At 44.6% G+C, this 27,219-nt stretch overlaps 1 protein-coding gene across 16 annotated transcripts in view; it reads right to left on the bottom strand.

Moving 5' to 3' along the window:
- The window catches only part of LOC119978385 (tubby-related protein 3-like), a 126,269-nt gene that overhangs the window by 23,631 nt on the left and 75,419 nt on the right, over positions 1-27,219 (bottom strand). For 8 of the 16 annotated variants that reach the window (XM_038819988.1, XM_038819986.1, XM_038819989.1 and 5 more), the window contains 4 exons: positions 20,940-21,104; positions 9,537-9,653; positions 6,470-6,577; positions 1,990-2,130 (listed from right to left, as the gene is read on the bottom strand). In XM_038819988.1, the coding sequence (XP_038675916.1) occupies positions 1,990-2,130; positions 6,470-6,577; positions 9,537-9,653; positions 20,940-21,104 (531 nt within the window). The remainder of the gene's footprint in view (positions 1-1,989; positions 2,131-6,469; positions 6,578-9,536; positions 9,654-20,939; positions 21,105-27,219) is intronic. The other 8 variants (XM_038820000.1, XM_038819998.1, XM_038819992.1 and 5 more) reach the window with 6 other exon arrangements.

Here is a 27,219-nt window from a genome sequence, read left to right as displayed (position 1 = left end):
TGGAATGATATCGCCTAGACAGCTGAAGTTATTTTACTGTTCCTTCACTGTCGCTGGGTCAACATCCTGGAGCTTCCACCCTAAGAACGCCATTGGCTGTACCTACACCACATGGACTGCAACAGTTCAAGAAGGCAGATCACCACCATCTTCTTAAGGGCAATTAAGGATGGGCAATAAATGCTGGCCTAGCCAGCGACGCCCACAGCTCCGGTATGAATCAAAGTAAAATATGCTGAAGGATATTGGTCACTCAGCATTGCATTTCCAGTCTCAGTCTGTCCGAATAAGTGTGTTGGCATTCTCACCATCCCTCAATCTCTATTCCTCATATGGGAATGTTCCTTTTATGACTGCTATTTGAGGCACTGGTGCCGCTGTCAATCTCCTGAACAAATGTAGGAAATCCGGGGCAGCCAGTCGCTAATCTTTCACACACGCATCCATCTGAATTCAACTATTGACTCAACTGAGGCTCTGCCATTCGAATCGGAGACTTAGTGCCAACCAGAGACCAAATAAACACATTTCAGGAGCCAGGTCAAAACAACAGGTACCTAACAAAGTAAAACCGATTTGTTGCTGCACGTGTGGCAGCACACCAAGGAGATTTATATCCCATTCTATCTCTGATGGGCGAGAGTCAGGTTGACGCAAGGATACCTGCAGCTTGTAACCCATTAACCTGACAATGGGATGTACAGCTGCTGTGAAACTTCTGGGGGTAGCATTTTCATGGAAGGGAGGGGCTCATCTGATCTTCGGTGAACAAAAACAGGCAACTTGAAGAAAGGGTGTCAACAGCCATTTCTCCGAAGGTTTATTTGGAAATGACTTTGGGAGAACGGGAGAATTCTCATGGACATTCTATTGAACAGTGGAATTCACGTGGTTTCTTTTCCTCCAAATACCTTTTCCGTCTTATCTCACAGGCCTTTGGGATGCCATTCCAAGTCCGGGCCTACCTATTAGTCATCTGTCACATGTCAGCGCAGCACCTAACCATTGATTGAGCTCCTCTGGGAACCATCACAACCAGGTTCAAGTGTGTTCACATCTGAGCTCAAATCCCAATGATCATCCAGCACTGGGTCATCATCGGGAGCTGGTACCTGGCTAAATTCTACCTTCCCTGGCCCAGAGATTCAGAGGGCAAATGTAGTAATTTTATAATTTCGCTGGACTGAGAGCAACAATGTCTATCCAAGTGCAATTCAAATCTGGGGCACGGCTAAAGAGCACCAAAATGGTGTCACCAAACCAATGGTATCTGACAGATATTCTCACATGAACTACTTCATGAAGCTAACACAGAATAACTATGGCATTGGTCTCTGCTCCAAGTATCTTAGAAACCTTTAGGAATCCATGGTCAGCCTTTTATTCTCTTATATGACTGAAAGGCGCAATTGAAGAGTCAAGGCCCAAGCAAGGTTATAGGTTAAAAACAGCAAGGGAGAAAGTGAGATATTTCAGGAAGGAATGATTTGGCTACACCAAGGGAGAGTGAGGTGATTCAGAGTTTTACTGTCCTGAATTAGGTGTAGGAAATAGAGTGATGGGTGGCAAGGTGGTGGCAGTAGTGGTGGGGGGTGTCATTGTAATATGGGGGTGATGGTGTAAAATGGGAGATATTAAATTGGCCACCCATTGTAAAGCACACCTAATATGCCCTATTCTCCAATGGAGCACATTGGAATAAGAAATAAATCAGGTGTATAATTGCCAACCAATTCCATAGTGCCTGTCTTACACCATCAGGCAAAGTTAGAATTGCACACCACACATCTTGGGATCAACACAGCCAGGGTGCAGGGAGCATAACTATCAGTGTAATCTTAAACAAGTAATCTGTTCTCCCAGGCTGTAGAATGTGATCACATCTTAGGGATAGGACAACCTTATTCACTTCGGGAGTTGAGTGTGGTGGAAGTGAGGGTGAGGGTCTGAGGTGAAGTGATAAGCTACAGGGACTGAAACTATTGTGACCTTTCTTTTTGCTCTTTCTCTCCTTTTTAACGGAACCAGCCTGGAACATGTTGGCCGTGTTCTTCTTCTTTTTCTTCTTCACTTTTGTGGGTTTTGGATTGGGTTCTGAGTCCTCGTTCTCATCCTGTTCTGATTGCGCTTCTGGGTAACGGAGAGACAGATAGTATGGAAGGAAAGGACAGAAGGATTAACAGCATGAGTCAAAAGATGGAGCAAAGTAAATAACTCAGAGTCTGAAGAAAATTAAAATACTTTGGGGATAATTTTGGTATTGAGCAATTGTGTAAAAAGGTTCACATTGATTCAGCTACTTGTTATGTACCTCTCCTGTACAGCCATGATTGAATGGCGGAGCAGACTTGATGGGCCAATTGGCCTAATTCTGCTCTTATATCTTATGGTCTTATGGTCTCCTGTTATGTTCTGTTATGTACCTCTCATGTATGTACTTGTTTGTTTTTTAAAATTCATTTTTACAGGATGGGGTGTTGTTGGTTAGGCCACTATTTATTACCCACCCCTAGATGTCCTTGTGACGGTGGTGGTATGTTGCCTTCTTGAACCACTGCAGTCCATGTGGTGTAGATTTACCCACTATGCCACTAGGGGCCCAGTGACCGTGAAAGAATGGCAATATATCTCCAAGTCAGGATGGCGTGTGACTTGGAGGGGAACTTTCAAGTGGTGCTGATCCCATGTATCTTCTCTGCTCTACTCTGCTCTGAGTTCGGTTCTTCTGTCCGTGTTTGAACCAAGGCTGTAATGAGATCAGGAGCTGAGTGACCTTGGCGGACCTTAAACTGAGTGTCAGTGAGCAGGTTATTTCTAAGTAAATGCCACTTGATTGCACTGTTGATGACTCCTTTCATCAATTCACTGAGAATAGACTGATAGGGCAGTAATTGGCAGGGAAGGATTTGTCCTGTTTCTTGTGCACAGCACATACCTGGGCAATTTTCCATATTGCTGGGTAGATGGCAATATTGTAACTATACTGGAGCAGCTTGGCTAGGGGTGTAAACATGTAAACATGTTTTTTTGGACTGGTTTAAACTGCACAGAATGAAAGAAGTGTCTTTCTCTACCTTCATTTCAAAAACCGTTCCAAGGAATAAACTCATTGATTATAGTTACCTGATGTCTTGGTAAAAGGGTCTTTTGGTTTATGGGATCTTGTTATTGAATTGGAACAGTTGAGGGGGAATTCATTAGGGGTTATACATAGATTACTGCAGCTGTGTGGGGTATTTATGTTTGTAATTGATGAAAAATTCTTGCTGTGTGTGTTTATACAAATGGTAACTAAATTTTTAGAATAAAGCTTGTTTTTTTGATTAAAAGTAACTAAGAAGTCCATTGAATAACACCTGATAGGAAGGCTCTTGCGCTCATCCTAATCAAAATCAATAAAACGTTATAGGTCAGGTGGACTCCATAATATATTTTGGAGTTGTTAAACCCTGGCCCATAACAGTACTATTGCCAGAATATTGTCAGAGCCCATAGCCTCTGCAGTATTCAGTGCCTTCAGCCATTCCTTGGTACCATGTGGTCAATTGAATTGGCTGATGACAGGTAGCTGTGTTGCTGGGGAGCTCTGTAGGAGACTGAGGTGGATCATCCAGTCGGCACTTCTGGCTGAAGATTATTGCGAATACTTCAGCCTTGTCTTTTGCATTGATGTGCTGGGTTCCTCCATTATTGAGGATGGGATATTTGTGGAGCCTCCTACTCCAGTGAGTTGTTTAATTGTCCACCACCATTCATGACTGAATGTGGCAGGACTGTAGAGCTTAGATTTGATCGGTTGGTTATATATCCCGTGCTACTTATGTTATTTGGCAGACAAGTAGTCTTGTGTTTAGCTTCACCAGGTTAACATCTCATTTTTTGGTATGCCTGGTGCAACTCCTGTACTTGTTATGTACGTCCCCAGTTATGTACCTCTCTTCATATTTATTCCCACTAAATTCCATTATACATTTAGTTAATCAACCAAAGTTCTAATGACCCTTATGTATGCGATAGATTTAAATTGACTTTGCTTGCCAAATCAACTTTGGAAGTAGAGACGTGATGTCCCTGATTCAGTGTTCAGAGAAGATGATGAGAAAAGTTTCCTTTATCCCTGGGGACAACTAGGTGCCCTTGGACAGAATTTAACCCAGAACTGGAGCACTAACAGTATCTGTCCAAATCCAGAAGTGACTTTTCCTGACCCAAGAGCACAGTAGCACAGATGGTAGCACGGTAGCACAGTGGTTAGCACTGTTGTTTCACAGCTCCAGGGTCCCAGGTTTGATTCCGGGCTTGGGTCACTGTCTGTGCGGAGTCTGCACATTCTCCCCGTGTCTGCGTGGGTTTCCTCCGGGTGGTCCGGTTTCCTCCCACAAGTCCTAAAAGACGTGCTGTTGGGTGAATTGGACATTCTGAATTCTCCCTCAGTGTACCCGAACAGGTGCCGGAACGTGGCGACTAGGGGATTTTCACAGTCACTTCATTGCAGTGCTAATGTAGCCTACTTGTGGCACTAAAGATTATTATTATCATTATTATTATTATTATTAAGACTCCATTGGAAAAAGAAACATTGCCATGGTGGCTATTATCTGGATTTTGACTTTGGACATCATAAATAGAGGAGTTGAGTACGAAAGCAGGAAGTTACTCGAAAGCTTTGGTCATGTCACAATAAAAGCATTACGCCCAGCTCTGGTCGACACATATTGAGTAGAATTTGTGGGTCCTTCAAAGGGTGCAGCAGAGTTTTGCCAGAAATCGTTCCAGGGATGAGCTACGAGGTTAGGTAGCAGGAGCTGGGATTCTTCTCCTTGGAGCAAAGGAGATTGAGGGGAGACCTGATAGAAGTGCACAAGATTATGACAGATTTAGATAAGGTAGGCAAAGAAAAGCCATTCTCAGCAGCTGGTAGCATGACCTTCCCAATAGCAATTAGGGATTGTTAATGAATTCTGGCCCAGCCAGCGGTCCCTTGAAAGAAGGAAATGTAAAAACGGACTAGGAAACACAGATTTAAGGTCCTGAGCAAGGGATATAGGAAGAAAATAAACATTTTACTCAGCAAGCAGTGATGATCCAAACCTCCCTCACTGCCCATGAGAGTGGTGGAAACTGAGTCAATCAATGATTTCAAAAGGGAACTGGATTGAGATTTGAGTGAAATAAACTTGAAGAGCTACAGTGATAAAGCAGGAGGAAGAACTGATTGGATTTGTCTACAAAGGGCCAGCATGGACTCAATGGGTTGAATGGTCTCCTTCAGTGCTATTATGGCTCCATAACTCTATGAAGCCTGCCCAGTTTTATATTGGCAATATACAAATTTCTGCATTTAACTCTGATGGCATCAATTATTAAATTTTGTAATCCATCTTCCAACCCAATAACTTGTCTAATTTTGGTCTTGGCAATGGTGCCAAACTTGCACAGTATCTGCTCAGCCCATATTTGCCATGTACAATCAAACAAGCACAGAAGGAGGCCATTTGGCCCATCCTGCACGTACCAGCACTATGAAAGAAATATCCAACTCATGCTTTTCCTTTCTTTCCCCTTAATATTCTAGATTTTTCCTTTTCCCGTATTTAATCAACCCCCTTTGGGAGTTACTGTTGAATCTGTTTCCACAACCCATTCAGGAATGCATTCCAGATCACATAACAACTCACAGTGTAAGAAAAATATAGGGTGGGATTCTCCAACCCCCCGCCGGGTCGGAGAATCGCGGGGGGGCGGCGTGAATCCCGCCCCCACCGGCTGCCGAATTCTCCGGTGACGGGGATTTGGCGGTGGTGGGAATCGCGCCTCGCCGGTCGGCGGCAGCTGGCAGCGGCCCCCCTGGCGATTCTCTGGCCCGCAATGGGCGTATTGGCCGCCTGTTTTCGGCCAGTCCCTCCGGCATTCAGGGGGAGTGGGGGGATCTGGCCCCAGAAGGTGTCCCCACGGTAGCATGGCCCGCGGTCGGGGCTCACCGATCCACGGGCGGGCCTGTGCCGTGGGGACACTCTATTCCACACCGGTGGCTGTAGCGGTCCGCCATTGCCGAGTGTGGAGACGAACCCCTCTGCGCATGCGCTGGGATGATGCCAGCACATGCTCGCGCTCCCGCGCATGCACCAACTCGCGCCGGCCGGCGGAGGCTCTTCGGCGCTGGTTGGCGTGGCGCCACTCCCTTTCCTGCTGGCCGGCGCAGCGCAAACCACTCCGGGGCCAGCCTAGTCCCTAAAGGGGCGGAGGTGCCACTCCTTCCCGCCGGAGTAGCCCGCCCCGCCGATTACAGCAGAATCCCAAGTTTGTGCCTCTTGTTACCAACTCCATTGCAGATAATCTACCTTTATTTATTCTATCATGGCCTCACTCCTCTCCCTCAGTGGGTGTTATCCCTATTATTCCATAGAAAGTAGAATTAAAGTGCTTTTAGTTGAAAGGAAAGAGTAATTGAGGAGAAAGTAAAGCTGACCTTTTTTACTGCTTTTGCCTTTTTTCTCACTCACGGCCTGAAAGACGAGGGTCGGATCCTTTTTTTTCCCAGTTTTGCCTTTGACCTTCGACTCGCATTTGTCTCCCTCTGAGTGGTAACCGATGAATGGTACAAAGGGTGAGAGAGTGAAGGAGAAAAACCAGTGAGGAGACAGAAAGAAGAAGCAGACGGAGAAGGATCGGGGAGGGAGCTCAGAAAAAAAACTGCTCTTACAGGAGACACTTGGCGACGTTTCAAACACTTCAATTTGATTGCCAATTTAATTGGGTTTTTGCAATTGTTCCAATGCACATCAATCACAGTGATAGAGGAGAGAGAGATTAACATCTCATTTGCAACATGGCACCTTCAGTGTAGGAAAGGCAAAGACTAAAAGAGCAGCAAAAGCCATGATACTGACACAAAGTGATTAAACCTCCAGCTTAAGACCTGCCCTATCAGCTATTCAAAGCCTATCATAGATACCCACCTGGTGGGGCCTGAGTGCATACACTGCTAGCCAGATAAACCTTCCTTCCCCAACATAGTCAATCAAGAAAAAGTTACGCACTTCACGTGTATATTTTTCTGTTCTTTTTGTGCGTGCATATTTGTATGTATATAGACTCTTGTGTTAGTGTGTGCTTTGCGAGTGTGTGCATGTGTGTGTCTATGTTTGTGCACATTCGTATGTATATATACCCTTGCGATTGTATGTGCATGTGTGTCTGTGAGCAAACATGTGTGTCTATGTTTGTGCACATTTGTATGTATATAAACTCTTTGTGTGTGCATGTGCCTGTGTGCACATACGTGTCTGTGTATTTGTATGTATATATACTCTTGTAGTTGTGTGCATGTGTATCTGTGTGCATACATGTGTGTCTGTGTGCATGCACGTATGTCTGTGTGCCCACATTTGTATGTTTATATATTCCTTTTTTATAAATTTAGAGTACCCAATTCATTTTTTCCAATTAAGGGGCAATTTGGAGTGGCCAATCCACCTAGCCTGCTCATCTTTTGGGTTGTGGGGGCGAAACCCACGCAAACACGTGGAGAATGTGCAAACCCCACATGGACAGTGACCCAGAGCCGGGATCGAACCTGGGACCTCGACGCTGTGAGACATCAGTGCTAACCACTGCGCCACTTGCTGCCCATGTTTATATATTCTTGTGTTGGTGTGCATGTTTGTCAGTGTGCATGTGTGTGTCTGTGTGCATGCACGTGTGTTTGTGTGTGTGTGTCTATGTATATCTGCGTGTTTACGCACATATGTGTCTGTCTGTATGTGCATGTTTAAAGCTCTGTGCTGAGATTATGTAAAATGACGCATTACAGGTTAGGAATTATATTTTGTGATATTACGGCTCAGATGCTTTCAAATGAAGGTGTTGAATGCCTCTTAATATCAAAGATATTAAGCTTTCGCATATTAATATCACACTATTAAATTTCCAAGTTTAATTCTTTCCTTTTGTTCAAATGTTCATGGTTTAAAGATACAGGGCGAGTCTCTCCGGTCCCAGCACCTGTTTCCCGGCCATGAGACATTCGCTGGCGGCCGGATTTTCTCTTCCCGCCGTTTGTCGATGGGATTTCCCATTGAAACCACTCCACACCGCCGGGAAACCCCCTGGTAAGCGTGTGTTGTTAGTGGGTAAAGAGAATCCCAACATCCGGAGAATTCCAGCCGATATGACTGCCCTGGCCAAACACTCGGACTTCACAGCAGTGAGTAAAGTGATTAGTAAAATAAGCAACACAATCATTGTTGCACACACTCAAAGTAGAATGGTGCCAAACACAGTCATACTCCACACTAGCCTAACTGAAACTATCCAACAGCACCCCTTTTTGGAGATGGTCACCCTCATGAATGATTTCAGTCAGTCACAATTGCCTGAGTGAGTTAGGATAAGTCAGGCTAATGAACAGGAATATTAAGAGGAAGGAAAAGGAAACAACAGTGTCAGTTGGTAGCATTGTTGCCTTCAAACAACAAGGTTCTGGGTTCAAATCCACGCCAGGGCTTGAGCACATAAAAATGAGGCCTGACACTCCAGTCAGTACAGAGGGAGTACTGCACTGTCTTCCGGATGCATCATTAAGCCTGTTCAAGTGGGGCAGCACGGTGGCGCAGTGGTTAGTCCTACTGCCTCACGGCGCCAAGGTCCCAGGTTCAATCCTGGCTCTGGGTCACTGTCCGTGTGGCGTTTGCACATTCTCCCCGTGTTTGCATGGGTTTCGCACCCACAACCCAAAGATGTGCAAGGCAGGTGGATTGACCACGCTAAATTGGCCCTTAATTAGAAAAAATGAATTGGGTACTCTAAATTTATATTAAAAAAAAAGCCTGTTCAAGTGGATGAAAAGATCCCGTGGCACTATCGGAAGAAGATTAGGGGACTTATCTAGGTGTTCCAGTCAATATCTGCCCCTCAGTCAATGTCATAAAGAAAATGTTCACTGCACTGGTAAATGTTGGTGGAATACAGATGTTTGTGATGCTGACGCAACAGAATTAGAACAACATGAGTTATTATTCACTTTCTGGACACCTACATTGTACACACCCAAATACATTCAACATGAACTGCTGCAAACAGCATCCACACATACATTGCCACCATAAACACCAACACATACCACTTTTAGCTTCTCCCTACACCCACGTACCACTTGAACACACGTACTGTCATAATCATATACCCAAATATATACTCAAGCACACACAGAATCCCATATAGTGAAGCATAGTGGCACAAACATGACCAAGCACACATCGCATAGATACACATGTGCACGTACACACACATATGCACACACACATATGCACAGCATGCAGACACAGGCACACACACACAATCATGCGACAGACAGACACATATACATACACACACTTACACCCACATACAGACACACACATACTCACATGTACACACACATGTACACACACACGTACACACACACATACCCATACATACACATGTACACACATGCACCATATATACACACATACGTGCACACTCATCTTTAAATGTGACCCCAAAATCTGCCTGACCTTTCTGTTTTGGCTTTTTCTCCCTGAGAACCTTCCTCTTAATACGTTTTGTAGAAGTTGCCTCTAAAAAGTCCTCCTCCATCCTGTTGTCGTTATCACCCTCATCTTCAGACTCTTCTGAATGAAAAGGACACATAAAGACATTTTAGGACAGCAAACACAGTGCCAGATATTGGAGATATCGCAGTGTCAGTGCAGCTGAATTGACATGTGTTATTACCTCATGTTGGAAAGAACTCATACTAGAAATATTCTGATATAATCAACAAAGATCTCCATGAACAGTTCATTCAGCGGGAGTGTGTGTGTGGGGGGGGGGGGGGGGGGGAGACATTGTATGAATTAACAGAAGTGTATTTATTAATAGCTGCCACAATCTCTGCATTTTAACGTTAGTTATTTATTTGGTTCAGTTATACTACATAGATGGACCTCATGTTCTCAATTGCCAGATTGCATTATTTCCTACTCAACATAAACAATAAATAGATTCATGACAGAGAATCACACCTCCACACAGTGACTATATCTAATGTCCCATCATGTCAAATCTTGGGCCAGAAATTTGCAGAGTTGGCCCAGCGTGGGTGTGGGCCTAGGTAGGGCGCTCCTTCGGAGGGTCGGTGCAGACTCAATGGGCTGAATGGTTTCCTTCTGCACTGTAGTGATTCTATTCTTCTTATCTATTCCCGCTCCAGACACTTTAAAAGTGGTGTGCGGGACCCAGATGTGGAAGTCCCATCTCCATACCCAACAGATCCAACTTTTTTTGCCTGGGGAGGGTGTCAGGACTGAATCACATAGAAGAGAATACAAAGTCAGCAGGACCACTTGAGTTTAGCGCTGAATGCACACAGACCCCATTTAGGCAGTTCCAAAGGCCTTGGGTAGGATTCTCTGTCCTGCCGCACACGTTTTCTGGTGCCATGTGCCCCCACTGGCAGCTGGATTCTCTGTCCTACTAACCGGCCAATGGGGTTTCCCATTGAGGGCAGCCCCACACCGTTAGAAAATCCTCAGGCATGACGCTGCAGACGCAATGGAGAATCCCAACAGTGGAGTATCCGGCCCCTTATCTTACAATGTGGGGGTCATGAATTGATGGAGCAGACGTGAGTTCTTTTGCAGGGAAGATAAGATCAGTTTAAGTGTCATAATCTGAAGTTTTTTCAAATCCCCTACTCATTAAACATGAAAAAATACAAGGGTTTAGACTGTCAGTGAGAGCTTTAAAAACTCTCTGCTGGATTGATTTGTTAAGGCATGGGTTAAGAGACATTCCAATTAGATGACTCATTGATGTTAAGTATCCAATAATTGACACTTATATGTAAAGGGGTTGCAGGTGGCTTTTGTGGCATGTGATGTTGGTGATAGAGTTTTGTATAGAATGCGTTCAAGGAAAATAAAGGTTTGTGAAAAGTGGCAGAACTCTTGACTCTTTACTCAACAGCAGCCAGAAGCTAACCGATTTGATTGACATCTATAGGTTGGAAAAACATTGCCATCTATTCACGCAGATTCATTAGACGTCTTTGTTAATATTTTCTAAAGGTTTTTATTATGCTATCATGAATGCATGCCTGAGTTTTAAAAGCCACAGTGATCTCTGCTGGGATTTTGAGTTTACAGTTTGATTGACATGTTAAAGAGGCTATAAAATTATGATCGGTCTTTGATGTGTGGTCTGAATACATGCTCCCTCTCACAAAAGGCCATCGTTCACTTGTTCTTTAGGTTTGCTTTCACTGAGCACTAACCTTTGTCCTCCTAGTAACACATTCTGCTATCTTACCATTATGCTACTATTAGCACCTTCTTCAGTCCTTAATGGCACCATTAACAATCCTTTTGTGTTGTGTCCATGACATCTTTGTCAATCTCTCCTTCACTCCACCCTATCCCTGACCTTCCATTCTACTTCACGCCATCTCCAACTATATAATCCATCGCATTTCTACCCCTCTTCAGCTCTGAAGAAGAACAGTCCATACATGTAATGTTAACTTTGTTTCTCTCCCCACAGATTCTGCCAGACCTACTGAGTTTATCCAGCAGTTTCCATTTTAATTCTGTATAGTAGCTTGTTCGTCTTTAAAAGAAATTGACTATTTGGAAGTTTTACAAGTTCTGAACAAGTTCATGAATGGGAGTTTCTTTCATTACCAAGTTTGTGGACTGTTCGAAGTTTTGTTCATCTCCACAGAGCTCCTTAAATTTGCCTATGGTGGATACTGGATGAATGGCTATGGTGGTGACATGGGGTAAGAGGTGGGTGAGGAGCATTAATTGGCATGGAGGTGGTATGGGGATATGAGTGCCTAATAGCTTTTAAAAAGACTGGGATGAAGCTGGGTACCAGGACAAAATAGTGGGCCTAATCTTAGATTCAATAGCCTTATGAATGCACACTCAACGCCTTATTTGCTCCAGATATTCAGAATGCACAAATGTGCAAATTGCTTTTTAAAAAAAATAATTTTTATTCTCCTCTTTTTTCACATTTTCTCCCAAATTTACACCCACCAACAATAATCAGTAACAAATATGTCAATCCCCATATCAATAACAACGATCCCATCTTCCCACCAAACCCCAACCATTAGCCCGCATGTTCACACAAACAAATGACAAAAAGAAACTAGGGATCACCCACAGTCACCATTAACATGCACAGCCCCCCTCCCCCCAACCCTCCCATCCACATGCCCCAACTAAGGGCAGCACGGTAGCATAGTGGTGAGCACAATTGCTTCACAGCTTCAGGGTCCTAGGTTCGATTCCCGGCTTGGGTCACTGTCTGTGCGGAGTCTGCACATTCTCCCCGTGTGTGCGTAGGTTTCCTCCGGGTGCTCCGGTTTCCTCCCACAGTCCAAAGATGTGCAGGTTAGGTGGATTGGCCATGCTAAATTGCCCTTAGTGTCCAAAATTGCCCTTAGTGTTGGGTGGGGTATTGGGTTATGGGGATAGGGTGGGGTTATGGGCTTGGGTAGGGTGCTCATTCCAAGAGCTGGTGCAGACTCGATGGGCCAAATGGCCTCCTTCTGCACTGTAAATTCTATGATCTATGAACTAATGTTCGATGTTGTCCAGTTCTTGAAAGTGCATAATGAATAATGCCCATGAATTGTAGAACCCCTCCATCCTTCCCCTCAGTTCAAACTTAATCTTCTCAAGAGTCAAGAATTCCAACAGGCCCCCCCGCCATGCCAGGGCACAGGGTGGAGACGTTGCTCTCCAACCTGTCAGGATCTGCCTTTGGGCAATCAACGGGCCAAAGGCTACAACATCTGCCTCCGCACCCGTTTCCAACATTGGCTGGTCCGACACCCCGAATATGGCCTCCCGGGGGCCCAGGTCCAGTTTCACGTTCACCACTTTAGAAATTACCCTCGTGAGGCGTGCTCTGTATACCACCTTCAGCTGTATCAGCCCCAACCTCGCGCACGAGGTGGAGGCATTCACTCTCCGGAGCACCTCACACCAGAACCTCTCCTCCATATCCTCTCCCAACTCTTCCTCCCACTTTGCTTTGATCCCTTCCAATGGTGCCTTCTCCTCTTCTAAAATTGCTCCGTAAACCACTGACACTATTCCCTTCTCCAGTCCCCCTGTCATCAGCACCTCCTCCAGCAATGTGGAGGCCGGCTCCACTGGGAAGCTCTGTATCTCCTTTCTGGCAAAATCTCGAACCTGCATGTATCTAAACAGTTCCCTCTGTTCCAGCCCATACTTTGCTTCCAGCTGCAAATTGCTTTTTTGCTACATCTTCTTTAACGCTTTTCCCTGAAAGGTGTGGGAAATTTGAGCATTTATCCCGCTTATGTGCATAACACTTACCCAAATTATACATTGTATGCTCGACCCAACCTCCCAACTCAGTAAGACCCAACTGACGGCGATGAGCATTGTCTACAGTTCTCACACTCACACAGATCTTAATATAATTTGTAGATCATAGGCTCAGAATGAATAGGTTTCCTCTACTGGGGTGGGTCCAGTACAAGTTAGGATGATCTTATCATTCAAAGGGAAATGAGGAAAGGGTAATGGAAATCTGGAACCTTCCCCAAACAATTCAATTCTTGCTCACTCATTGGAATAATGATGTGATTCTTTGGTCCTGAAATTCCAAGGCTAAGAAATTCCGGATTAGCCAATGGGAATGGCACCAACTTGGAGGATGGTTAAATGTAGAGTGGAGTCAAACATTTCTGGTTCTACGTTCAGGCGAGTCCCTTATCCAAAGACGGATTTCCCCGAGAGCAGCTGATGATAGCGATGGCTGACTCTGGGAAATTCAGTCTGGGAAAAGGGTCCTCATACACAAAGGACCTACTCCCTGCTTTGGGTGTGGGTACAGATTGCCACCTGTTTGTCCTTCCCCAATATGATAGACACACAGGATGCAAACTCGGACCTTCAACCAGCACATTCCATATCGGCTGTACCAATGTGTTATACCATGGACTTTCATCTCTGCTTTAAATAAGAAGCATGGTTTAAAAACAAAAACTATATGGGTGCGATTCTCCACCCCCCACGACGGGTCAGAGAATAGCAGGAGGGGCCTTCCCGACATTTTTCCCGACCTCCCGCTATTCTCCCCCCCCCCCCACGGCCGCCCCACGACACGAATCGCTGCTCGCCGTTTTTTACGGCGAGCAGCGATTCTCCCCTAGCCGATGGGCCGAGTCCCCAGGCCTTTACGGCCGTTTTCATGAACTCCAACACACCTGCTCTCACAGTTCGTGAAAACGGCCGCAAAGTGCCGTTCTGGAGAACCACGCCACCGATTGGCACGGCCGCACCACGGTCGGTGGGCACCGATCGCGGGCAGCGGGTCCGAACCCCGCGCACTCTTTGTTCCTCCGCCGCCCCGCTGGATCAGTCCGCGGGGCGACTGAGGGGCATAACGGCCTGCGCATGCGCGGGTTTCACGCATATGCGCGATGACGTCAGCCGCGCATGCGCGGATTGGACGGCTCCAATCCGTGCATGCGCGGCTGACGTCATCGTTTGCGTCAGCCGCCGTTAACCTTGGCGCACGGGCTTAGCGAAGTTCGCTAAGCCTACGATGCCAAGGTTCACGGGGCCCCGCTGCTAGCCCCGACCGGGGAGCAGAATCGGGTCCCGGGAGGGGGCACGGAGGCTGCCGTGAAACACGGCAGCCTTCACGACTCTCCGCATTTGCGGAGAATCACGCCCTATGGCTGTGATTGTCCATTTGGGAATTCTCCTGCTGGAGCTGAATTGCACCTGATTTGTGCTCCAAATCAGGAAGTGAGTCCCAATCCTTACACATGCAAATTTGTACATGGCGAGGGATTCTCAAGGGAATCTCGTTATTGGGCCATCATGTTGAGCAGGCCGCCCAATAGTGAGGTCCCGTAGATGGTTACCCCCTTTGCCCCCCCTCTCCCCCCCCCCCCCCCCCCCCCCACCCACTCCCACACCAGCAGAGTTAAATGCTGTTAGTTTCTAGCTGACCACTTCAAAGTTTCTCAACCGTGAAGAAAGATGAATGGAGCAATGTTGACAGCTGTGTCTGTGAAAGCTGTCAATCACATTCCAGTAAAATCATTGTCAAAGAAAAATGAATGGATTGGTTGCAGCTCAAATATGTGAGAGGGTTTATACCCAGCTGAGTGGTTTTCTGTTTCCCGGAATTGACAGGTGCTGCTTCCTCTGCCTGAACCAGCAGGTGTATTGTTCAGGTGAATGTTAAAGCAGTGATTTTTTTTTCACTGCCTCTGTCTGGACTTTTCTCTAGTCTCCAGACAGGGATCTCTCTACTGGGGAGCTTCCTGACAGGGATCTCTCTACTGGGGAGCTTCCTGACAGGGATCTCTCTACTGGGGAGCTTCCTGACAGGGATCTCTCTACTGGAGAGGTTCCTGACAGGGATCTCTCTACTGGGGAGGTTCCTGACAGGGAACTCTCTACTGGGGAGGTTCCTGACAGGGATCTCGCTTCTGGGGCATTTTTCGTAGGGGGTCACTGTATTCAGGGTGTTTCTGTGGGGAGTCTCTGGCGGTGAGGTGGTGGGGAGTCTGGTGGGGGTGGGGTAGGGTGGGAAGGTCTTGCATTGTTGGAGCGGACGGTGACCTTCCGATGGATTTTGGGGGCAACTCCCTTCATTACTGAAACATGGTTAAAGGATGGTCACGACTGGGAGTTAAATATCTGAGGGTATCAAACTATTCGGAAGGACAGAGTGGATGGTAAGGGAGGTGGTGTTGCTCTGTTATTTAAGGATGACATCCGGGCAATAGTAAGGGATGACATCGGTGCTATGGAGGATAAGGTTGAATCCATTTGGGTGGAAATCAGGAATAGTAAGGCGAAAAAGCCACTAATAGGAGTAGTCTATTGGCCACCAAATAGTAACGTTATGGTGGGGCAGGCAATAAACAAAGAAATAACTGATGCATGTAGAAATGGTACAGCAGTTATCATGGGGGATTTTAATTTACATGTTGATTGGTTTAACCAGGTCGGTCAAGGCAACCTTGAGGAGGAGTTTGTAGAATGTATCCGCGATAGTTTCCTAGAACAGTATGTAATGGAACCTACGAGGGAACAAGCGGTCCTAGATCTTGTCCTGTTTAATGAGACAGGATTGATTCATGATCTCATAGTTAAGGATCCTCTCAGAAGGAGCAATCACAATATGGTGGAATTTAAAATACAGATGGAGGGTGAGAAAGTAAAATCAAATACTCGTGTTTTGTGTTTAAACAAAGGAGATTACAATGGGATGAGAGAAGAACTAGCTAAGGTAGACTGGGAGCAAAGACTTTATGGTGGAACAGTTGAGGAACAGTGGAGAACCTTCCAAGCAATTTTTCACTGTGCTCAGCAAAGGTTTATACCAACAAAAAGGAAGGACAGTAGAAAGAGGGAAAATTGACCGTGGATATCTAAGGAAATAAGGGAGAGTATCAAATTGAAGGGAAAAGCATATAAAGTGGTAAAGATTGGTGGGAGACTAGAGGACTGGGAAATCTTTAGGGGGCAACAGAAAGCTACTAAAAAAGCTATAAAGAAGAGTAAGATAGAGTATGAGAGTAAACTTGCTCAGAATATAAAAACAGACAGTAAAAGTTTTTACAAATATATAAAACATAAGAGTGGCTAAGGTAAATATTGGTCCTTTCGAGGATGAGAAGGGAGTTTTAATAATGGGAGATGAGGAAATGGCTGAGGAACTGAACAGGTTTTTTGGGACGGTCTTCACAGTGGAAGACACAAATAAAATGCCAGCGACTGATAGAAATGAGGCTATGGCAGGTGAGGACCTTGAGTGGATTGTTATCACTAAGGAGGTAGTGATGGGCAAGCTAATGGGGCTAAAGATAGACAAGTCTCCTGGCCCTGATGGAATGCATCCCAGAGTGCTAAAAGAGATGGCTCGGGAAATTGCAGATGCACTAGTGATAATTTACCAAAATTCACTAGACTCTGGGGTGGTCCCGGTGGATTGGAAATTAGCAAACGTGACACCACTGTTTAAAAAAGGAGGTAGGCAGAGAGCAGGAAATTATAGGCCAGTGAGCTTAACTTTGGTAGTAGGGAAGATGCTGGAATCTATCATCAAGGAAGAAATAGCGAGGCATCTGGATAGAAAATGTCCCATTGGGCAGACGCAGCATGGGTTCATAAAGGGCAGGTCGTGCCTAACTAATTTAGTGGAATTTTTTGAGGACATTGCCAGTGCAGTAGATAACGGGGAGCCAATGGATGTGGTATATCTGGATTTCCAGAAAGCCTTTGACAAGGTGCCGCACAAAAGGTTGCTGCATAAGATAAAGATGCATGGCATTAAGGGTAAAGTAGTAGCAATGGATAGAGGATTGGTTAATTAATAGAAAGCAAAGAGTGGGGATTAATGGATGTTTCTCTGGTTGGCAATCAGTAGCTAGTGGTGTCCCTCAGGGATCCGTGTTGGGCCCACAATTGTTCACAATTTACATAGATTATTTGGAGTTGGGGACCAAGGGCAATGTGTCCAAGTTTGCAGATGACACTAAGATGAGTGGTAAAGCGAAAAGTGCAGAGGATACTGGAAGTCTGCAGAGGGATTTGGATAGGTTAAGTGAATGGGCTATGGTCTGGCAGATGGAATACAATGTTGACAAATGCGAGGTTATCCATTTTGGTAGGAATAAAAGCAAACGGGATTATTATTTAAACGATAAAATATTAAAGCATGCCGTTGTGCAGAGAGACCTGGGTGTGCTAGTGCATGAGTCACAGAAAGTTGGTTTACAGGTGCAACGGGTGATTAAGAAGGCAAATGGAATTTTGTCCTTCATTGCTAGAGGGATGGAGTTTAAGACTAGGGAGGTTATGTTGCAATTGTATATGGTGTTAGTGAGGCCACACCTGGAGTATTGTGTTCAGTTTTGGTCTCCTTACTTGAGAAAGGACATACTGGCACTGGAGGGTGTGCAGAGGAGATTCACTAGGTTAATCCCAGAGCTGAAGGGTTTGGTTTATAAGGAGAGGGTGAGTAGACTGGGACTGTACTCGTTGGAATTTAGAAGGATGAGGGGGGATCTTATAGAAACATTAAAAATTATGAAGGGAATAGATAGGATAGATGCGGGCAGGTTGTTTCCACTGGTGGGTGAAAGCAGAATTAGGGGACATAGCCTCAAAATAAGGGGAAGTAGATTTAGGACTGAGTTTAGGAGGAACTTCTTCACCCAAAGGGTTGTGAATCTATGGAATTCCCTGCCCAGTGAAGCAGTTGAGGCTCCTTCATTACTTGTTTTTAAGGTAAAGATAGATAGTTTTTTGAAGAATAAAGGGATTAAGGGTTATGGTGTTCGGGCCGGAAAGTGGAGCTGAGTCCACAAAAGATCAGCCATGATCTCATTGAATGGCGGAGCAGGCTCGAGGGGCCAGATGGCCTACTCCTAGTTCTTATGTTCTTATGTTCTTATGCTCAGCAAAGCGATCACCCAGTCTGCGTTTGGTCTCTCCGATATTGAGGAGACCACATTGGGAGCAGCGAATGCAGTAGACCAAATTGGAAGAGATGCAAGTAAAACGCTGCTTAAGCTGGAATGAGTGTTTAGGGCCTGGGATGTTAAGCATGGAAGAGATAAAAGGGCAGGTGCTACACCTTTTGCGATTGCATGGGAAGGTGCCATGGGTGATGGGAGAGGTACTGGGTATGGTGGAGGAAGATTATCTCAGAGCAAACGGTCTCTGCGGAATGCTGAGAGAGGGAGTGAAGGGAAGATGTGTTTGGTGGTGGCATCACGCTGGAGTTGGCGAAAAGGGCGGAGAATTATGCTTTGCATACGGAGGCTGGTGGGATGAAATGTAAGAATAAGGGGAACTCTATCCTTGTTCTGGGAGGGAGGGGAGGGGGCGAGGGTAGTGGCGCGGGAGATGGACCGCAGGCTGTTGAGGGCCCTGTCACATCTACATTTATCGCAGTTCACCCTCTGATGTTAGTTTCTCTGCTGTTTGGCCTTTCACACCTTTTGTTCTCTCTGGAGACTGCCATTAGCACTCTTTCCCTTTGGTTTCTGTGGCTAACAGCACCTGGTGTCCCTGGGTTTCTGTGGCTATGACTCATCCTTCATTCTCACTGCACAGTATAAATATTTCCCACTTTCTCTGTCTGTTAGCTTTGACAAAGAGTCATTGGACTCGAGACGTTAGCTCTTTTCTCTCCCTCCAGATGCTGCCAGACCTGCTGGGATTTCCCAGCATTTACTCTTTCATTTGTTGTGATGTGTTGGGTGCAGATGTTATTAGTGTAGGGTTTGTTGCAACATGTTGGTACAGATGTTTTAGAATAAGGGTTTGCATGCAAGTGTAATGAAATGAAATGAAAATCGCTTATTGTCACAAGTAGGCTTCAAATGAAGTTACTGTGAAAAGCCCCTAGTCGCCACATTCCGGCACCTGTTCAGGGTGGCTGTTACGGGAATTGAACCCACGCTGCTGGCCTGCCTTGGCCTGCTTTAATAGCCAGCTATTTAGCCCTGTGCTAAACCAGCCCCTTCATGTAGACGAAGCCCTTGGACCTAAATTCCTCTGGGTTCCTGCAACCTCATTCTCCCATCCTTTTTCTTTTTTTTTTTTTAAATTTAGATTACCCAATTATTTTTTCCAATTAAGGGGCAATTTAGTGTGGCCAATCCACCTACTCTGCACATTTTTGGGTTGTGGGGGCGAAACCCACGCAGACACGGGGAGAATGTGCAAACTCCACACAGACAATGACCCAGAGCCGGGATCGAACCTGGGACCTCAGCGCCGTGAGGCGGTTGTGCTAACCACTAGGCCACCGTGCTGCCCTTCATTCTCCCATCCTGACAGAAAACTGCTGGAAACTCATGAAAAATAGCAGAGATCAAACTGCATTGTTCCTGGGAACTTGCTGCCTTTTTTGGAAAGGCCAAAACTCCAGTAATATGGAGGTGCTGCGGTGTTGGAGTTGCAATCAATCTGCTAGGATGTTAAACCGAGGCCTGGTTTGTGTAAAAGATCACATGGCACTATTTGAAGAAGAGGAAGGGAATTTTCCTCCATGTCCTGGCCAATATTCATATCTCAACCAACATCAGTAAAACAGATTATTTGCTGATAATCACATTGACGTGATTTTGTGCAAATTGGCTGCTGCTTATCACTGAATACACTTCAAAAGTACTTGATTGGTTGCAAAGCATTTTGGTATGATCTGAGAACATGAAAGAATGAAATGAAAATCGCTTATTGTCACGAGTAGGCCTCAAATGAAGTTACTGTGAAAGGCCCCTAGTCACCACATTCCGGCGCCTATTCGGGGAGGCTGTTACGGGAATTGAACAGTGCTGCTGGCCTGCTTGGTCTGCTTTCAAAGCCAGCGATTTAGCCCTATATTAATCCAAGTTCCTTCTTTCATAGATTATCATAGTGGAGGCGGTGTTGCAATGTTACTGTCACTGGACCAGTAATCCAAAGACCCAGGGTAATGCTCTGGCAACCGTGTTTGAATCGCAACCACAGCAGAAAATTGAATTCAATAAAGAAAATATAAAAGATTAAAAGTCCAGTAATGACCATGAAACCTTTGTCGATTGTTGCAAAAATGCATCGGGTTCACTGATGCCCTTTAGAGAAGGAAATCTGCCGCCCTTACCTGGTCTGACCTACAGATGACTCCAGACCCACACATCAATGTGGTTGACTCTGAAATGGCCTGGCAAGCCACGGAAGGACAATTATGGATGGACAATAAATGCTGTCCTAACAGCGATGCCTACATTCCATAAATGAATGAAAATAAATGTTGTGGTATAGATAATACACACATTGTGGTTAATTTTCAAAATTGTGAAATATTGAGTAATGTACGGTGTTGGATCTGGCCCTCTGTGTGTGTGGCTGATGTACCTTGTTGTTTTTTGGATACTTTATCCACAGTGAAATAGGATGCAGGGTTCTCCTTCTTCTTCTTGGGGTCTTTGATGAACTTGGCGTACGGGTCTTTCTCTGGTCCCGGATCTTCTGGATCAGCCGTTGGTTTCTTTTTCCTTGGCTTCTTTTCTGCGGCATCCTCTTGTGTTTGCGTGAACATTCGGATGAGAGAAAGCAAGCATTGTCATTGGCGAGAGACTTCCAGGACAATCAAAAAGGAATCTGCGGAGCAGGGCGACACCGGACCTACCATCTGGGAGGGATTGGAGAACTATTGAGGATCTGTGCGGGCGGGCTCAGGGGGGTCAGGAATGATGATGGTAGCCAATAGACACACATTGAGGAAAGGTTTGATAAGCACGGACCGAGGATCTAACTAAAGCTTGAGCTCAGAAGCACAGGGTAGAGATCAAACACATTGTTATATATATGGGTAAACATGCCGTTCATCTCTGTGAACTCTGTGCACACTAAAAAATACACGCATAAATTCTGTTACGTTAATTAAACATTAACTTTTGAAAAATTAGTAATACTGAAAGGAGATGAAGATCCCTCCTCTAACAAATAGTTTGTAAGCCAACTCTATCTCCGTGACTGAACTATCTACTCTCCTCCATTCCATTTTTATCCAACCCTCACTGAAATACTTTGTTTCCTGTTCTAACGTTGGATTATCGCTGAATCGTTCACCTGCCCACTCCCTCCACAGACACTGCCGCCTTCCACACCTTGTTTCTTAATTTCAGAATTCCAGCATTTACAGCTTTCTCTCTGTTTTGTTACCTGTGGGGTAGGTAACATGTGCTACTCAAACCTTGGTTAGTGATGAAGTCTTCTGAATCTCGATGAAGTAGACTCGAACTCGTCCAGTAGTAACAAAAGGTTTATTGAGTAACTATAACAATAATTGCATGAGTTCTTTCCTTTAACTTTGATACTAGTGATGAGGTTAACAAGATCTAACTACGGTAACTATACGTAACTCCACTAGCCATCTGAACTAGTCTGCTATTGCCCTGGTCACAGTACACCCAAGAGAGAGACCCAATGTGGTTGCCTTTTATACCCCTGTTGTTCCTGCCCTCTAGTGATCATGTGGTGTTACTGATTACACATCCCCCTTTTTTTCGTGTTACATATTTTCTGTATGTTGTAAAGAAAATTGAACAAACATAATGGATGCAGTTTGCAAATGCATTACATAAAATCAATGAGTTAGTCCGTCAAATGTGAATACATTTAACCTCTTAGGTTTTTTTGCTTGCGTGAAATAGGTAGACAAATGATGTTATGTACAAGTTGTGATGAACTTGATGATTAATCAAAGCCAATTAACATTTATGAGTCCAATCTTAATTTAAAAAAATGTTGTGAGTCTATACTTTATGAATTTGTTCGGTCGAGTTGCTTTCTTCTTCTTTTGTTGAAGTGGTGATGTTGATGTTGTTATTTCTTCGTGAACGTCGTCAGTGTTCCTGTATTTAAGTAACCAAGAAGTCATCAATTAGGTATTTGAATGGTCAAATCACTTTGTTGTCTGATTAATGCTTTTTTTTTTCTATGCTTGCAGTAGCAATTCTGTGTTACATCTTTGTTGTCTGACCTGGACTTTTTCCTGTACTTGTGGTATTGATTCTGCATGTCATTTTTCTTGAAAGCTGGTTTGCTTGTTGGTTGTGGAGCAAATGTGAATTTGTGAGATTTGTTGTCATGCCATGGCATGTTTGTAGTCTTGTCATTGTTTTGCAGTGTGCTGTGGCATTGTCCTTCATGTGCAGAGTTGTACCATGTTGTACAGGTCGTTGTTTCATTGTTGTTGTTTCTGTCTTGGTCGTTTTCGTTGTCGTTCTTGGTGTTGTGCTTGTTGGTTCCGTTTTTGTTGTGCTTCTTGTTGTTTTTGTTGTTGTTCTTGTAGTTTTTGTTGTTGTACTTGTAGTTTTTGATGTTGCTGTCGTTGTTCTTGCGTCTGCAACGCCTCTTGTTGTCTTTGTTGCTCTTGTTGCGCTGCATGCTGTTTTCGTTGTTGCTGTTGTTGTCCTTGTTTCTCCTGTGCTTCTTGCAGTTTTTGTTGTTCTTGTTGCGCTCAATGAGTGTTCCGTGTGGATGATGTGAGTCATTGTCACAGTTATTGGTGTCAGTGTCCTTTGTTGGTATCTGTTACATTGAGTGTTTCTTCTTGAGAATTGCGAGAATTATCTGATGTTGCATTGATGTTGGTGACATCAGTCATTAGTGGTGGATTTGATTCCTCTGCTTTGCTTCCTTGGTACTCCTCTTCTAGAATCATTTCTGGTTCACTTGAAGTCCGAGGAGATAGGAGAGGTGCTAAATGAGTATTTTTCGTCAGTATTCACACAGGAAAAAGACAATGTTATCGAGGAGAATACTGAAATACAGGTTACTAGACTAGAAGGGCTTGAGGTACATAAGGAGGAGGTGTTAGCGATTCTGGAAAGTGTTAAAATAGATACGTCCCCTGGGCCGGATGGGATTTATCCTAGAATTCTCTGGGAAGCTAGGGAGGAGATTGATGAGCCTTTGGCTTTGATCTTTAAGTCATCTTTGTCTACAGGAATAGTGCCAGAAGACTGGAGGATAGCAAATGTTGTCCCCTTGTTCAAGAAGGGGAGTAGAGACAACCCCGGTAACTATAGACTAGTGAGCCTTACTTCTGTTGTGGGCAAAGTCTTGGAAAGGTTTATAAGAGATAGGATGTATAATCATCTGGAAAGGAATAATTTAATTAGAGATAGTCAACATGGTTTTGTGAAGGGTAGGTCGTGCCTCACAAACCTTATTGAGTTCTTTGAGAAGGTGACCAAACAGGTGGATGAGGGTAAAGCAGTTGATGTGGTGTATATGGATTTCAGTAAAGGGTTTGATAGGGTTCCCCACGGTAGGCTATTGCAGAAAATACGGAGGCATGGGATTCAGGGTGATTTAGCAGTTTGGATCGGAAATTGGCTAGCTGGAAGAAGACAAAGGGTGGTGGTTGATGGGAAATGTTCAGACTGGTGGTAACTGTTGGGTAAGACATCACTCATTTGTGTGCAGGGCTTTCCTCCTCGCCGCATAACTATCCATCTACTCTACATTCACCGATGCAACAAGTCACTGTTTACAGAATCTAGAATGTTACAGCATGGAATGAGGCCATTCACTCCATCATATGCTGGTTCATTGAAGGAGCTCTCCAATATTTCTTACTACCTTGCTGTTTTCCCAAATCGCTGTTTTTTTTTTGGTTCCTTTTGAAGTATTTATCTTATTTCCTTTTGAAGGTTACTATTGAATCTGCTTCTGCTACCCTTCCGAGCACAGCATTCCAGATGGGGCGGGATCCTCTGTCGGCGAAATCCTCCTCTTCACCGGCAGCACACTCGCACCTATGGATTTCCCGACGACGTGGGGGTGCCCACAATGGGAAACCCAATTGACTGGCTGCCGGAACGGAGGATCCCGCTGCCACGGGGGCGTGCTGCACCAGAAAACTGGCGGGGCGGGACGGAGAATCCCATATGTGTAAACAAAATCTCCTCTTCTCCCTGCTGTTCGTATAAACCTTATTTAGATTTAACTCTAGGTATGTTTGGATAACATTGTTCACTTTCAGAATGTGAACCAGAAGCATTATTTACCATTAATGACCATCGACAGGATGATCTCATTGACCCCCAAGAGGACCCCTGACCTTCCATCATCAGAAGCTTGGATCCCCGAGTGGATACTAGAAGACGGATCTATCGTTCTCTCATCTCCTCCTTGAGATGTGGACAAGTGATCACTGAAGAAAGATCGCTAAAGGTCATTCAGATCATTAAAGTCCATCAAAGCTGCATGCTGTCCATCCCATGGTAGGTTACACTGTGAGCATCAGGCAGTTCATCCTCATTCTTCATGTGCAAGCTTGGACATAGAGAGTGTCAGTTGTCTTGTCAATCCTGGGGATGAACATGTGTAGTAAGAAGGGTTAAGAGATGGGATATGCTAATGTATGACGTAGATGATGATGCACCACTGACACCAGTAAAGTCAAGTGTTAGACTCTCTCTCTCTATCAAGAGAGAGCGAGAGAGGTTGGAATCATGCCTGGGAGCTTCATGCTGACTCCATGTTTAGATGCATTACTAATAAATAAGTGTTAAGCAGATATCAGAGTATGTCTACAGCCTGTCTTTGAAACAAGTCCCATACCTTTTGTGATGTTGTATAAGTGTCAATGCGAACAATGGCATGTACCTTTTAAGAAGCTGCACAGTGACAGCCTTAGGACATCACCGTGTGTAAGAATGGAGATGAAAAGATAAAGTCTCCATGTTAACTGTTCATTATTACTTGTGATCCCTACTGCAGATGTTTACTGCTGTCCGTAACTTTGAGTCAGACACATGGTCAAGTAACCAGCCTATGTAACTGTTAGGACCCAGGCTAGATCAAAGCCTGTGCAGAGCTCTATATAGTTGTCAATAGTAATAAACTCCAAGTAAATGTGCTCGACCAGAACCTTTGTCAGACTCAATATCTTGCTTAGTGTAGATAGCATACAGACAGATCCTTGAGGTCAACATCAAGACCCTCAATATATATAGTGGCAGCAGACCCAAAGATGCCGTGACGATGCCAAGAATCCAAGATAAAAGGACACATTTCACAACATCATAGAGGAAATTTCAGAATGAATGTCTTTCCTGTGCATGCTGATGATTTCTGTGCATTTTTCAATATTTTATGACCTTACACAATTCACAATTTAAAAAAATAAATTTAGAGTATCCAATTCGGGGGCAATTTAGCGTGGCCAATCCACCTACCCTGCACATCTTTTGGGTTGTGGGGGCGAAACTCACGCAAGCACGGGGAGAATGTGCAAACTCCACACAGACACTGAACCAGAGTCGGGATCGAACCTGGGACTTTGGCGCCGTGAGGCGACCGTACTAACCACTTGCGCCACTGTGCTGCCCTCACAATTCACAATATTGAGAATGTATTGGAATTTAATACGCCCTTTTTCCCATTCTTAGTAATAGGTGAGAAGAATTGCAAGGTAACCCTTTTATATTATAAGCAATGAAATAACTTCCCTGGCCAGAGACAGCTGAATCTTACCAGTGGATCAAGAAGACACAGGCCTGCTCACTCTAGACACTCAGGGGTAGAACTCATCTTTGTGCAAAATTAATGATAACAAGTTGACAACTTTATACTGGCTTAATTTTTATTGAAGTTAATGGAAATAAAAATTTGTAGAGTTTAAAAAATGGGCTGCTGACTCACCATCACCCATTTTACATTATATTGCATTGCAAAGCCAAGATCTACCCCATTGGGTATACCCAGGAAGCACACACCAGAACAAGGATCTCATTATCATCCTGGTGTCACACTTTCTGATGAAATTCAAAAATAAATCTTCCTCAGAATCTCGCTGCACCCCTGCTGAGGGCAATGGTTATTGATGAAGCATTACACAGATAGTGGCAGAAATAATGTAGCTTTACATTCTGAATTTTGCTGAAAGAACAGACATTTTGCTGAAGTTTTCCACCTTGCACTCATTCGGACAAACACAAAAATGCCAAATTTCAAACAATCACAACGATTTATACTACAGGAGAAAGGGGTGCTGATTGGTTGGAAAATCAATGCTGATTGGCTGAGGTGTAGCCATCGAGTTTGGATCTTGGAGTTCTCCGTTGCCTGTTCCACGGCAACACCTCATCAATCAGAGTCGATTTGCCAGCTAATCAGCAGCCTTTCCTCTTGTAATTTAAATTGTTGTGATCTTTTGAAATTTGCTATTCTTGTGTTTTTGCAATGCGTTCAAGTTAAAAACTTCAGCAACATGTCTCTCTTTTCAACAGTATTTAAGTTCTGTACGGCCAAGTGCCTATTCGTGATATGTGAATCTAGACATTAAGAGTCAATAAACATTTGAGCCATGGATGACACCAACATTGAGCCTAACGCTATTGTTACCACAGCGACTACACACTTATACTTTCCAATCAATAGCCATCGATAGTGATTTCCTCCTCTGGCGTCAGAGAGGTCAGTTGTAGCTCACTGGTCTGCCTCTCTATTTCCAGTTTTTAGAACAGGTTCCAAAACTACTGAATAACCATACATCACATTTGGACATTTAGGCATGCAAATTTCCCTATTTGCATACAGTCCAGGAATGCCACACGACACATTGTGCTTCTGCCTCCCGATTGGAATGTCCTCACCTGTACAACAATTGGCATGACCA

This window comes from Scyliorhinus canicula, chromosome 15 (genome assembly GCF_902713615.1).
Source record: "Scyliorhinus canicula chromosome 15, sScyCan1.1, whole genome shotgun sequence".
NCBI classification, from domain to species: Eukaryota; Metazoa; Chordata; class Chondrichthyes; order Carcharhiniformes; family Scyliorhinidae; genus Scyliorhinus; species Scyliorhinus canicula.
This window is presented reverse-complemented; position numbering and strand designations above follow the sequence as displayed.